This window comes from Haliotis rufescens, unplaced genomic scaffold (assembly GCF_023055435.1).
Source record: "Haliotis rufescens isolate VD_foot unplaced genomic scaffold, xgHalRufe1.0.p SCAF_8, whole genome shotgun sequence".
NCBI lineage: Eukaryota > Metazoa > Mollusca > Gastropoda > Lepetellida > Haliotidae > Haliotis > Haliotis rufescens.
Window position 1 is genome coordinate 8,010,488 of NW_025964372.1, and position 11,327 is coordinate 8,021,814.

Consider the following 11,327-nt stretch of genomic DNA (forward strand, 5'->3'; position numbering starts at 1 on the left):
TATGCAGATCAGTAATGAATCCCTGAGCTACATGTTGAATGTAAGCTGCACGTGTATCAAGATAAGTCATACGTCACATTGCAAAGTATGTAAATTCTGTAAACCTGCAAGGTACCTTCTAAAACTAAGGTTGTTTTGTTTGTTCAATTCAGTACCAACTGCAAGATGTTGATTATATTGAGTTCCCCATGAACAGTATGCATTCTGTGCTCATGAGCATTAAGTTCACTATGAAATGTGTATATGCTCTGTATTGAAATGTAATGAAGTGCATAATTATGCGATTATGTTGAAATGCGTGATTTAAAAACCTACAATACAGAATCAATACATGCTACATTGCGACTAGCGAGCCCGAGTCGAACATCACGTTACCAGGGTCAACTTGCACAAAACAATCTGAGCACTGCAATAATTGTAAATCATTACGATCGCGATAGTAATCTTCGGCTACAATCGCCATCCAGTTGCACAAAGCGATTGCAGGCAAAGATCACTGTAAGCTACAATCGGAACTTGGTCAGGACCAAGGTTAAGTAGCTAATATCGTTGTCGTCACTGAATAAACTTGACAAAACGGCGTGCAAGAAAGGGTTTGTTTCATAAAAATAGTCTGCTTTACCTTCAAACGTTGTCATTTTATTTTGTTAAACCGTTTGATCCGAATCGGCTTTCAACAACACGAAGAACGCACCACAGTTTGAACCTCAGAAACACCGTTAAGTGCGATAGTGAACCACATAACTATAGCGTTGATAGGTAAAAGTACTGTCAACGCGCATGTTGACGGGGAATTAGCTCTTGGGGGAAAGAAGGACAAAATCGACATCACTGTCCCGGAACGCTTTATGCACAACATGTAAACAATAAACAACAATTGCACAATGAGCGGAATACCTGCTCTGACAACACAAACACAGCGATGAGCGGACCTTCCAGCTCAGGCGTACAAGAGGTGAGCGGAGCTCCCTACGAGCGGCACATTCTGCTCGAGGTCGTCCCTATGCCAGCACTCGGAATACCAAGCCTGACTAACACCCTAGTAACTGTGTAATGGTAGCACATATATAGTAATGAACAATGGAAATACAATGACGTTGCTCTGGACATGGGACATCCGGGGGTGACGTACCGACACAACTCAGGGGATGAACAATTAAGGCAATAAATGTCATACTATAAATAACAGTAATAAACGGGAAGTGATAAAGTAGCCCAGTTTGGCTGTCAGTCAATATACAATGAAATGTTGGTGAGGATTAACAACGGGGATTAGCGCCTAAAACGTAATGACAATTAAGTTATGGAGACATGGCTACAGGGTAATTTGCCTATGGAGTCAAATGTACTTCAGACAATGGTAGTCATAAATCAGTCGCTATGACAGTACTATTCCTACTCGATTCAACGCCGAAAGAAGTGTGAAACAGCATAATTTTTCGCTAATCCAAGGAAGGATTAAAACGGATGGGGTCCTCAAGTGATTATTGTAATATCCGTGACCTTTTGGATAACAAGGGCAGCTAATCTTAGTTTATACTCTAGATGGGAGTGGTTTTCCTTTGTATATGCCGCCGCCCGTATAGTCCAATCTACCTTGCCTAATGTATTATTGTTGTAAAATCGCTGACCTCCGCCTATACTTCTTTCGGTCACATTCCTGTAAGTGATTTTGTCTTGTGATCTACATTTAAATACAAGTTGAAGTGCTAAATCTTACAGTGGGACGAGGGCGATCGGTTTTAAAATATGAATATTACGTAAATGTATTCATTTAACAAGGATATATGCATAATGGGACATTTGAAATGTTTGTCAAATAACTATTTAAAAACAAGCATCAATGTAATATTGTTAAATAATTAATATCCAGTACATGTGACACAATGCTTTCTCGATATATTGATTTTTATTCTTATTTCCCTTCCATGAATTCTTCACAATCGTATGTCTTTATGTGTTTTAAAATGGTAATCATGGCATCTTTTATTATAGCACAAAACCTATACATATAGGATATATTTAGGCTTTTACAAAATACTCGTACCCTTCCCCGCAAGTAGATACGCATTAAATAGCGACCTGATGACAACCATTGGACGATCATACATTAACGGGTCGTAATATAAGGATAAATTGAAATAATTTCTTTTAATTTTCAAAATGATTTTGTTACCAAATATGGATTTATTTATTCTTATTTTAATATTTCCAAAACATGGGTAGGTATTTCTCTAGTTGTGAAATCAATCTCAAAATTCCAAAATTACAACAGTATCACTACAAACAAACGCCTATATGCCATCATTCTACTTATCGTTTCCATCAAATAGTTTGAACCTTTTGAAAAACTGCGCAAGGAGCGATAGAGGGAGGTACGTGTTGTGTGTCGTAACCGGTTCCACTATTGTTATGCGCAGCAACCTTTGCGCGTAGACAGGAGTCGAGTTAAACATAATCGTACCTCCACCGTTAAGGATTTCGATCTTCAATCCAAGCCGTCTTACAATCGGTTTGTGCAAGTGGAATAGGATAGTTGAACGGTGGTTGTAAAGTTGATTGCAGGCGCCTAAGATCGCTTGAATAAGATTGTTCTGTACATGTGGGCTTAGGTGTTGAAATACGTGCACACAGAGCATGACGAAATCGTGGAGGAACGTTATCAGGCCCAAATATAGAGGCGTCATACATACCAATCAGCGGACGCCATCAAGGTGTCGTGTTAGGAATTGGCGGTCCGTGTTAGAGTTCGTCTCCCGGGCCTATCCTCATGGATATTTTGCCATTACGGAAGCACCTGTTTTTTCATATAGTGCACTTCACAATAAATTTCAATAGGCCCATGGATGGACTCTCCAATATCAGAAAGATGAAGAGAGCCTTATAACATATGTACAGCCTTTACGATTGAGTGAATGAGATGCTATTAACGCCGCTTTGAAGAGTATTTCAGCTACGTCACGGCGTGTCAGCTTCTTGTGTTCAGAAAACCCAAAGTGAGGCAGGTCTCAGACGTTTGCCTCTGTGGTGATACACACAAGAAACATAACACTAGAAACATAATCAGGGTGAAACTTGGATTCGAACCGACGATCAGATGTCTCTGGTGCAACAAATGTTCACAACTCTGCAAAGCGAATTGCAGCATACAGACGAAAGACTATTAGTCGCACCCGCATGCCACGTCGTGATGAGTTAATTTACAGTTCAAAGCGTCATTCAAGCAAACTCACACAGTCAGTCACTCATTGAAATAATGAGATGAAACATAGATATAGAGCACATTTAGTTTATTTACTCATATTGTTGTCAACTAGATCTCGCGGTGTAGGTCAGTCTTTTTATGCCACTGCGTAAAAGAAAATAGGAATATCAGTTAAAAAGTATGTGTCAGTGTATCTTGTTTTCAAAAAAACCCACATCAAATATGATAAATTTGATTGTGGATTCCACAATTTGTAAAGATAGTTTTATGTTTACGTTTTTGAAACAAAGAAATTGGTTAAATAATATTTAAGACTTGAATTTATGGACACTTCTATACAAATAAACTTGTATTACCGGATCGATATCGTTTACTAGTATATGTGCGAAGCTGACCTGGCGATGATGTGAAGGACATGTAGAAACCTTCCCTTTGCACGGAACCGTCAGATGTGAAGGTGATCACAAAGGTTCCATCAGATTCTGAGGAGCAATAAACATAAAGTTACTGGAAGTACTAATACAGGTTTTACAGAAAGAAATTCATATGTGAAAGTATGCTAGGTTAAGCGTTTTATTTTTAATCTTAAAATACTTCAAAGTAACTAAAACTGTTTCTATTTTAGTGTTTCTTGTTCATCAGTTGTTTCAAGGTCACGGAAAGCAGAAATGATAAACATGTAATAGAAATTACAGAGGTGGAAAGTGAGCTACACTCACGGTATGTCTTGCTGCCGGGGCTGCTTCCACACAGTCTGTCTTCGCCCATGGTAACGGCGTCGTACATGCATCTGCTTGCACTCTCAATGTCAAATTCCTCGAAGGTGAAGTGGAGTTCAGCTGGCGTGGGAGTGTTGATGGTGTATGTGCATGCCATGTTGGGACTGTAGCCACCAGTGGGAGTTGCGAATGACCCGGATGTACCATTGATCACAGCAGTGGTGAAGTTGAAGTGAATACTGCTGTTCCTGGGGACATTGAAGACGTAGCTGCAGTTGAGGTTGTTCTGGTAGTCCTCCCCTGTACCAGGCAGGCTCTGGATCATGCCTTGGTCAGCAAGGGTAGAGAAGGTGCAGTTGCGATGGCTCCTGGGAACACCCCCTAAAACACAAAGATAGGCTTCTATCAGGGGAAGACAGCTCAATAGTCTTGTAGCATGTATGTTTGCATGTTGTCATTCAATTTTTTGAAAGTGCATGGGACATGGCCGACGACATCTCGACAATTCAGAATACAGTCATATCATAAATTACTCGAAATAAGTCTGATGAATTCGTAAAAATCCGTACCAAGAGGGAAATATAGCATGGTCTAGGAAATGCATAACCGAATGTCTGTCATAAATGTGAAATGTTGGACTTTCTCATACATGTATAAAATATCTGTGTGAAATGTAGACAAGTAGTAGGCAACCCCATGGGTACCAGTTGTCCTCGAAATTACCTCATCTGTTTTTAATGCATACGAGTCAGGATTTATGCTCGGGTATATAACTTACGCTTCAGGTATATTAATGATTTCATATCTTTGAATAATTGTCAAATAACCAATTACCAGTTACCTGATTTGCTCACCTGAGCCGGAAATAATAGATACCAGTGAAACCGCTACATCTGTTTTATATTTAGATATATGCATAAAAAATCAGTAATCACAATACTACGATACGAGCGAACAATATTACAATGTTTATCTCCATTTCTCAATCAAGCATGCTCTTTCTCCTAAGATTTTGAAGAGCGTCATACGACTCTTGCTCAAAGGTTGTTTTTTTTCAGGGTTAATAGAGTCATGGCATCAGTAAAACTTTCAAAAGTTTTATGGTAGGATATCTAAAAAAATGATGTTTGATGCAATTCCTTATTTCAGTTGTATCATATGTACCTGTTTGTTTCAGATGAGCATATGACTTGTCTTTGCATGTGTTTGTGATGGTGTCAGTCGGTTACGCTCATCTGTTCGTTAACACCTAGTATCCTCATTATTTGGAAGTGGTTCATAAACACATGCTTATGATATGGTCGGAATCTCACAATGGGCTTATCGTTATGGAAATGTTTTTTTTTTTCTTCCAAATAAATATTCAAATGCTTTCCTGTCCGCTCCGTGGTTCAACGTATTACTTAAACCCACTGACGAAAAGCTGGTCGGGAAGAGTAGTTGTCACGATTTGTGCCTTCATTTTCGATGAGACAAAGTTCAGAGAAAGGGAAAAGTTTCTTTGTTTCATATATAGCCTTAAAATCAACTATGAAACTATATTTACGAGATTCATTTCCGGTGGTTTCGGGAGAAGATGTTGCATTCAGGGAAGGCGAGGCTGTCACGTTCAAGGACGGAGCGGTGCTGTAGTTCAGGGAAGGCGAGGCTGTCACGTTCAAGGATGGAGTGGTGCTGTAGTTTAAGGCTGGCAGAGAACTATTTTCTTCGGATACTGTATCCATGAAAACAAATTTAGAATATATTGGAATTTGACGTCATACCTTTTGCATACAGAAAAACGATGGAAGTTGAAATTTGTTTTGCGTTCTTAAACCAATACGTATGTACATACCTGGGAGAGTGATATATAAGACATTGATGCCACGACCAACAATAGAGGCGTCACTATGGAAACACAACTAGAAACTGTCCGTACTGTTGACTGAAAAACCAACATGGTACAATCATTCATTATTAAGTAAGTTGCTGATTGGAGTATAATGCAAGATGTCTATTTAGTGTTGTTGCAATGGTGAGTCTTACAGCACATGACAAACCGGTAGATTGATAGGTCTGTGTAAGGTTTCTATATCTGAATAAGGTATTGTTGATAAACAAGTATTTCTATATGGCCATTTTAAAAACAATTTGACGGATAAGTACTTTGAGCATATAAATATAAAACGTATATGGTAATAGTGTGCCACTGACTACTCGATGTGAATATTGTTGTATATCCTTGAGGTATACTGCCGCAACGTGTTGCGTTGACAACGGAGTCAGGCTTGTGAATTCTAACACTTTGCAAAACAAAGAGAAGAAAAGAAAACCAAAAGAAAATATATTCTTCCTTACACGATCTAATGTATCCGAAATCCTTCGTGCCACAGTCGATCTCCGTAATACCGTCACTTGTTCCATAGGTAACATAGTCATAACTGCAGCGAGGACCTTGCTCAATGTCAAAGACACTAAACTCCAGATCGACCGTGAAAGAACCGCCAAAGTAAGGACGGAGCTCGAAGCAGCAGTCTTCGTTGTTTTGGTATTGACCAGAGCCAAACTCTATCTCTCCAATGAGATCTTCCCTCACGCCCCCAACACATCCTGAACATCATGGAAGATTATTTGAACACATTTTAATAAACGGACTGAACATATATGTTATCAAAATATGTGCTGGTCTTCATGTAGATCTTAGTTCTCGTTGTACCTCTCTTTCAAATGCAAGGTCCATCCTCAGGTAAAATACCCATAAATGATAGGTCCCTGTTGAACGATATCATAAACACGTTCATGTATATTCACTTGATGTATTAATAGAGGTACATATTGTATTCATCAAAATATCATCAGACTTCAAACTATGAACTAATTGATCAAAACTCATTGAAATATATACACCTTGAAATCATTTAAATATTCATATACTTTTTTTTATTTTCATTTTTATTTGTGTGAAATAACCACATTGAAATGTAGAAACCGGAATCGGTTAACGTAGATTAGTCCAAACAGTTCGGGCGTTTCATATTTAGCTGCGTTTTCATTTTTTAGCCCGTTAAAGCTGTGAACTTACTACTTCCAGCTTGTCGCTTGAACCGTGCTTTCTCATTCTGTTGGAGAAAAATAATATATATTGACTGTGGATGTATGAAGCACCCATAAAGGTATGGTTTGTATATTCAACGGCTTTTTGATAACCTCAGTATGATCTCATGACACTGCAAAATATCACTCATTAAAAAAACGCTTTAAAAGTTTTAACAGCCAAGAATTCTTGATCTTTTTAGCCGAACACGACTTATAAACTATACATAACATAAGTGTGAACAATGACATTACGTGTCTCGTTCTGCAATAGAGATCTAGATTATCTACTCAAAAGAAGTTAAGTAACATCCAATTCTTTTATATTTCTACAATTATTTATCGTTGCATGACAGAATGGATATTTTGCTCTCTGTAACTGGCGTACTGTTGTTTGACACAGTTGTAAGCTATGAGTTGAATGACGACCAACTGCAGTTGTACTGAAGAGGACAGTAACACAGTTTATGTGTAAATCATGGCATTCGGTACAACGTTAGATAAGTTGCCGCGTACTACACTTACTTTGAATGCTCTTCCTTCTGTGGAGGCCAGACAGAGGCAAACCACCAGCAAGCTGATCACTGCACGTGGAGACATCTTGATGTACTCTGTACCTCCAGACAATTGCTGAAACTTATATAGTCTCCGAGCTTCAAGAAATTAAAGATGCATGTTGATTTTCAGTAACGTCGATAATGTGGGTAGCGTCCGACATTCTGGAACAGTGCTAATTGTGTGACCACCCACTGGAAATCCGATTGCACATATACCAACAGGACCATCTGCAGAATTTGATATCACAGACGCTGATGGTCACTATTGACATACCATTACTCTACAGATATTGATATGTTGAAGACATTCACAATCAGCAAAAATACCACGTGGTAACTACGTGATAACCTCGTGTTAAGTAAAAGTTTGTTCTACAAGGCTGAAGGTGTATCTGGTCTAGAGACAATAGACAGGTGTGCGAAGAAGGGTGGTATGTTTCTAATGTTTTCCCAAACTATATACTAGTATGTCCAAAAGTTATTATTGATAACTGAAAAGTAAAACTTTCGTATGTTTTTCTTCGACTGTGTACACATGTAAAGAAAACGATTACTTAATGTAACTGGACATAATGGAAAGCCTGACCGATATTCAGTCTAAAAATTCATAATATGAAAAATATGATTTTTGAAACAGTCACTTATTATGTCTTTGTATGTAATGTGCTATGTTGATGGTGGGACACGTGGTTCTGTTGGGTGTTTCAACAGGACGGCAGCGAACATATGGGGTATCACTCCCCACTCACCACTCATAGAGGAAAGACTGTTTGTTGGAGGAAAATGAGATTCTTGCAACCTTTGATTGTAGTCTCTTCTTTGTTTATCCTGAAATCAAATTGGGTCGTTATTGTTTGCCAGGCAATACGGAATTAATAGATATTTTCAATTTGCTGTGCAAGATATCCCAAGTCAGTATTTTTAAACTCTTTGTTCCTGCAGGTGTGAAGTATGGCTTTGGCTATGTTTACATTTATATTTCAGACAACGCTGACGTTCGTACTTGCTATACCAATATGGACGAAAAGGTATAAGGCGTGTTACAACCCTCAATGTAAAAATTACTCTTAATGAAAAAAAAATGACATTAATGGTTACGGGTTAACTCTTGTTACAACCCTTAATGTAAACATTACTCTTAATATAAACATATATTACATTAAGGGTTGCGGGTTCACCCTTGTTATAACTCTTAATGTACAAAAATACTTTTACATTAAGGGTTGAAATGGTAGATAATATTGTTTTTACATTAAGGGTTATCACTATGAAATAATACTTATCGAACTTTCATGCAACTTCGCAGATTTAATTGATCGTTACTTTGTCTAGATGTGCAAATGACTAATAATTTTTCCTACCCTACAACGACCTCCTGGTTGTTATATTCAGGCTTCATAACCGATTTGTATCAAACTTACTAATAACAAAGGTTATTTTTCGATATTCTGCAAGGTAACCTCGTGACTATCCTAATACCGTAACGACGGAAAGGAGGACTCAGCCCAAGCAGATCAGGCCAAGTTGTAGATGATGGTTGGTTGTTAGAATGGTCTATTAACAGAGTTTTAGGCATAAAATAATGGACTTTTTCTTGCAGTATTACGGATATGACAGTTAAGCATACACCAGAATCAAATGTTATTACAAACGACTGGAATTCCAATGTAATGGTGTTTGGTTAGAATAAGAAACCGTAGGTTTCCCAAGTACCGTGCCGAGTCAAATATAGCCACTTAAAAGTTATATTTTTCGGATATGCAGTTTCTATAGCAGTTAAGCAGATCTTGTAGTAAGACCATTGTTGATTGAAGAAGAATTAGGCATACGGCCTGTAGAGTATTTCATGTCAGTTAGGGATCGACCATTCGATCTTCTGGGGGAGCTGACATATAAGCTATAAAAAGATAATTTTTACATTAAGGGTTGCGGGTTGTTACTCTCAATGAATTATTTTTTTTACATTAAGATTTAACGCATAAACCTTAATGTAAAGGCGCCACAAAGTGCTGTTAAGAGTTGCGTTCCTTATTTGTTCCAGGTTCAGCTGGTTGTACTTCGAATCCCAGATTCGCCCTGAGTATAAGCTTTGGCCTTATTTTCAAAATAAATAGAATTACTTGTAGTGTACATGAACGAAACTGAACGAGTCATACGTGCTTACACCAAGTACTACTCATACCCGTGAGATATACAAAAATGTATTTAATTTGGTCTTTTGCCCAAATAAAATTTACGAATTGAGATGCCTTGGGTCCACAGAGTAGAGACACAACATTGTAAGTGAAATGTTTTCTACAATACAGAACGCGTTGAATATACAAGGCTGTATCATTAAGTAATTCGGAATTATTTGTAAACATTAGAATAGGTACTGAAAGATAAATTGATAACAAATAATATTGGCTGAGTAATTTATACCTGTCCAAACTGAAACTGCATAGGTCGTGCGTGATATTGGTCTTCATCGGCGTTCCGACAACAGTTTACATATTCTTCCTGTTTTATGAGTAAGTGAGTGATTGTGGTTTTACGCCACTTTAAGCAATATTCCAGCAATATCCAGAAATGGGCTCCACACAAAGTGCCCATGTAGGGAATCGAACCCGGGTCTTCAGCGTCGCGAGCGAACGCTTTAACCACGAGGCTACCCCCCTCCCCCCCCCTGGTTTATGAAATAGCATCATACACATACAGTGGGTCTGCTAATTATGGTATTTTTGTTACACCAGGATATGATGCAAAGTAGTTATTTATCAAAATCGAAATGTTTTTGTGAACCCGGAATACGTCTATTTACAGGCGGTTTGTGCATGTTTCACTCCATTGGTTACTTTGTGCCATCTCCATGGTATAACAACGTGTAGCCACTGAAGAAAAACACTGTGTTATGACTTAAAGATATTATATTGTCGAAAAAGTCCCAATAACCAGGATTAATTGACGTGAGTAATGTGGGTTAACGCTGCTTTTAGCATTATTTCAGAATATCGCTTTGGTGGAACCCGCGAGCACAGAGATGCGTCACAGAGACCAAGGGTCAGAATCGGAGGTCATCCAGGGTTGGAACTTACGATCAGTGGATCCATCGTATGATGAAAGTATAGCGTCGACCACTTGTCCACGCGCACCCCTTCTCACATGGAACATATATTAGTTTTCATCATACTATGTACATTTGACATGGGCCGCCTCCGCGGTCTAGTGGATAGAGTATCCGCCCGGTATTCATGTCAAACAGCGAAATGGTATTCAGTGGGATAGCACTATGAAGTCGGCATTAGTCCTGGCTAGTACAAGCATCCACACAAACACGTGCATGTACGTCGCTATATCAGTGCAATAATCACATGTCTGACATGACATTGAGTTTCTTTTGCCAAAGACCATTAACTAGATAGTTTCAAGTCGATACAGCTTATTGGTAAAGAGTTAACAATATTTAAGACACATGTTGTTTTTTGTATCTTAATCCAAGTAATTCTGACCCGGACGCCAGCGTCAAAGGCAGCCATCAACGCGGAACTCAAGCAGGAATTACCAATGCTTTCATCTGAAATAATACGTGATCGTGTCGTTCGGTTCGCTATCGGTAACTGTTAAGTTTTACGACGATGATATTTTAACATTTTCAGTTGTCTAAACATGAATCAAACAAATAGTCGATGCACTTACTGGTATTCTGCACTTAGCAGGCTCAATCAAGAACCCAATGACCACGAAGGTTATTCAGTTTGTATTAAAGGTTAATTGTATGACAATGTACCAAATGAT

The 11,327-nt window shown here is 38.4% G+C and overlaps 2 protein-coding genes across 3 annotated transcripts; both read right to left on the reverse strand.

The window, feature by feature from the left end:
* Positions 1 to 3,275: 3,275 nt before the first annotated feature.
* On the reverse strand, positions 3,276 to 4,112 carry LOC124124768 (blastula protease 10-like). Its single transcript, XM_046488042.2, has 3 exons — positions 3,925 to 4,112; positions 3,601 to 3,687; positions 3,276 to 3,349 (listed from the first exon to the last, which is right to left on the reverse strand). Exons 1-3 carry the CDS (start codon positions 4,079 to 4,081, stop codon positions 3,342 to 3,344), a joined length of 252 nt encoding a protein of 83 aa, XP_046343998.2. The 5' UTR covers positions 4,082 to 4,112; the 3' UTR covers positions 3,276 to 3,341.
* Positions 4,113 to 4,148: 36 nt separating this feature from the next.
* On the reverse strand, positions 4,149 to 7,604 carry LOC125376945. 2 transcript variants are annotated; one of them, XM_048389547.1, is made up of 6 exons: positions 7,522 to 7,604; positions 6,986 to 7,022; positions 6,262 to 6,513; positions 5,759 to 5,848; positions 5,471 to 5,638; positions 4,149 to 4,305 (listed from the first exon to the last, which is right to left on the reverse strand). In XM_048389547.1, the coding sequence occupies exons 1-4, from the start codon at positions 7,594 to 7,596 to the stop codon at positions 5,826 to 5,828; spliced, it is 387 nt and encodes a 128-aa protein (XP_048245504.1). In that variant the 5' UTR covers positions 7,597 to 7,604; the 3' UTR covers positions 4,149 to 4,305; positions 5,471 to 5,638; positions 5,759 to 5,825. The 2 variants fall into 2 exon arrangements, with proteins under 2 accessions (XP_048245504.1, XP_048245505.1); XM_048389548.1 differs by lacking the exon at positions 5,471 to 5,638.
* Between the last annotated feature and the right edge of the window lie 3,723 nt (positions 7,605 to 11,327).

Coding starts and splice junctions, on each gene's coding strand:
- LOC124124768 (XM_046488042.2), bottom strand. CDS start 4,081: ATGGCATGCACATACACCATCAACACTCCCACGCCAGCTGAACTCCAC. Junction 3,688..3,924: donor CCCCGGCAGCAAGACATACC/GTGAGTGTAGCT, acceptor ATTGCTCCTCAG/AATCTGATGGAACCTTTGTG.
- LOC125376945 (XM_048389548.1), bottom strand. CDS start 7,596: ATGTCTCCACGTGCAGTGATCAGCTTGCTGGTGGTTTGCCTCTGTCTG. Junction 7,023..7,521: donor CAGAAGGAAGAGCATTCAAA/GTAAGTGTAGTA, acceptor TTTCTCCAACAG/AATGAGAAAGCACGGTTCAA. Junction 5,849..6,261: donor TTTCGGATACATTAGATCGT/GTAAGGAAGAAT, acceptor TTGGTTTTTCAG/TCAACAGTACGGACAGTTTC.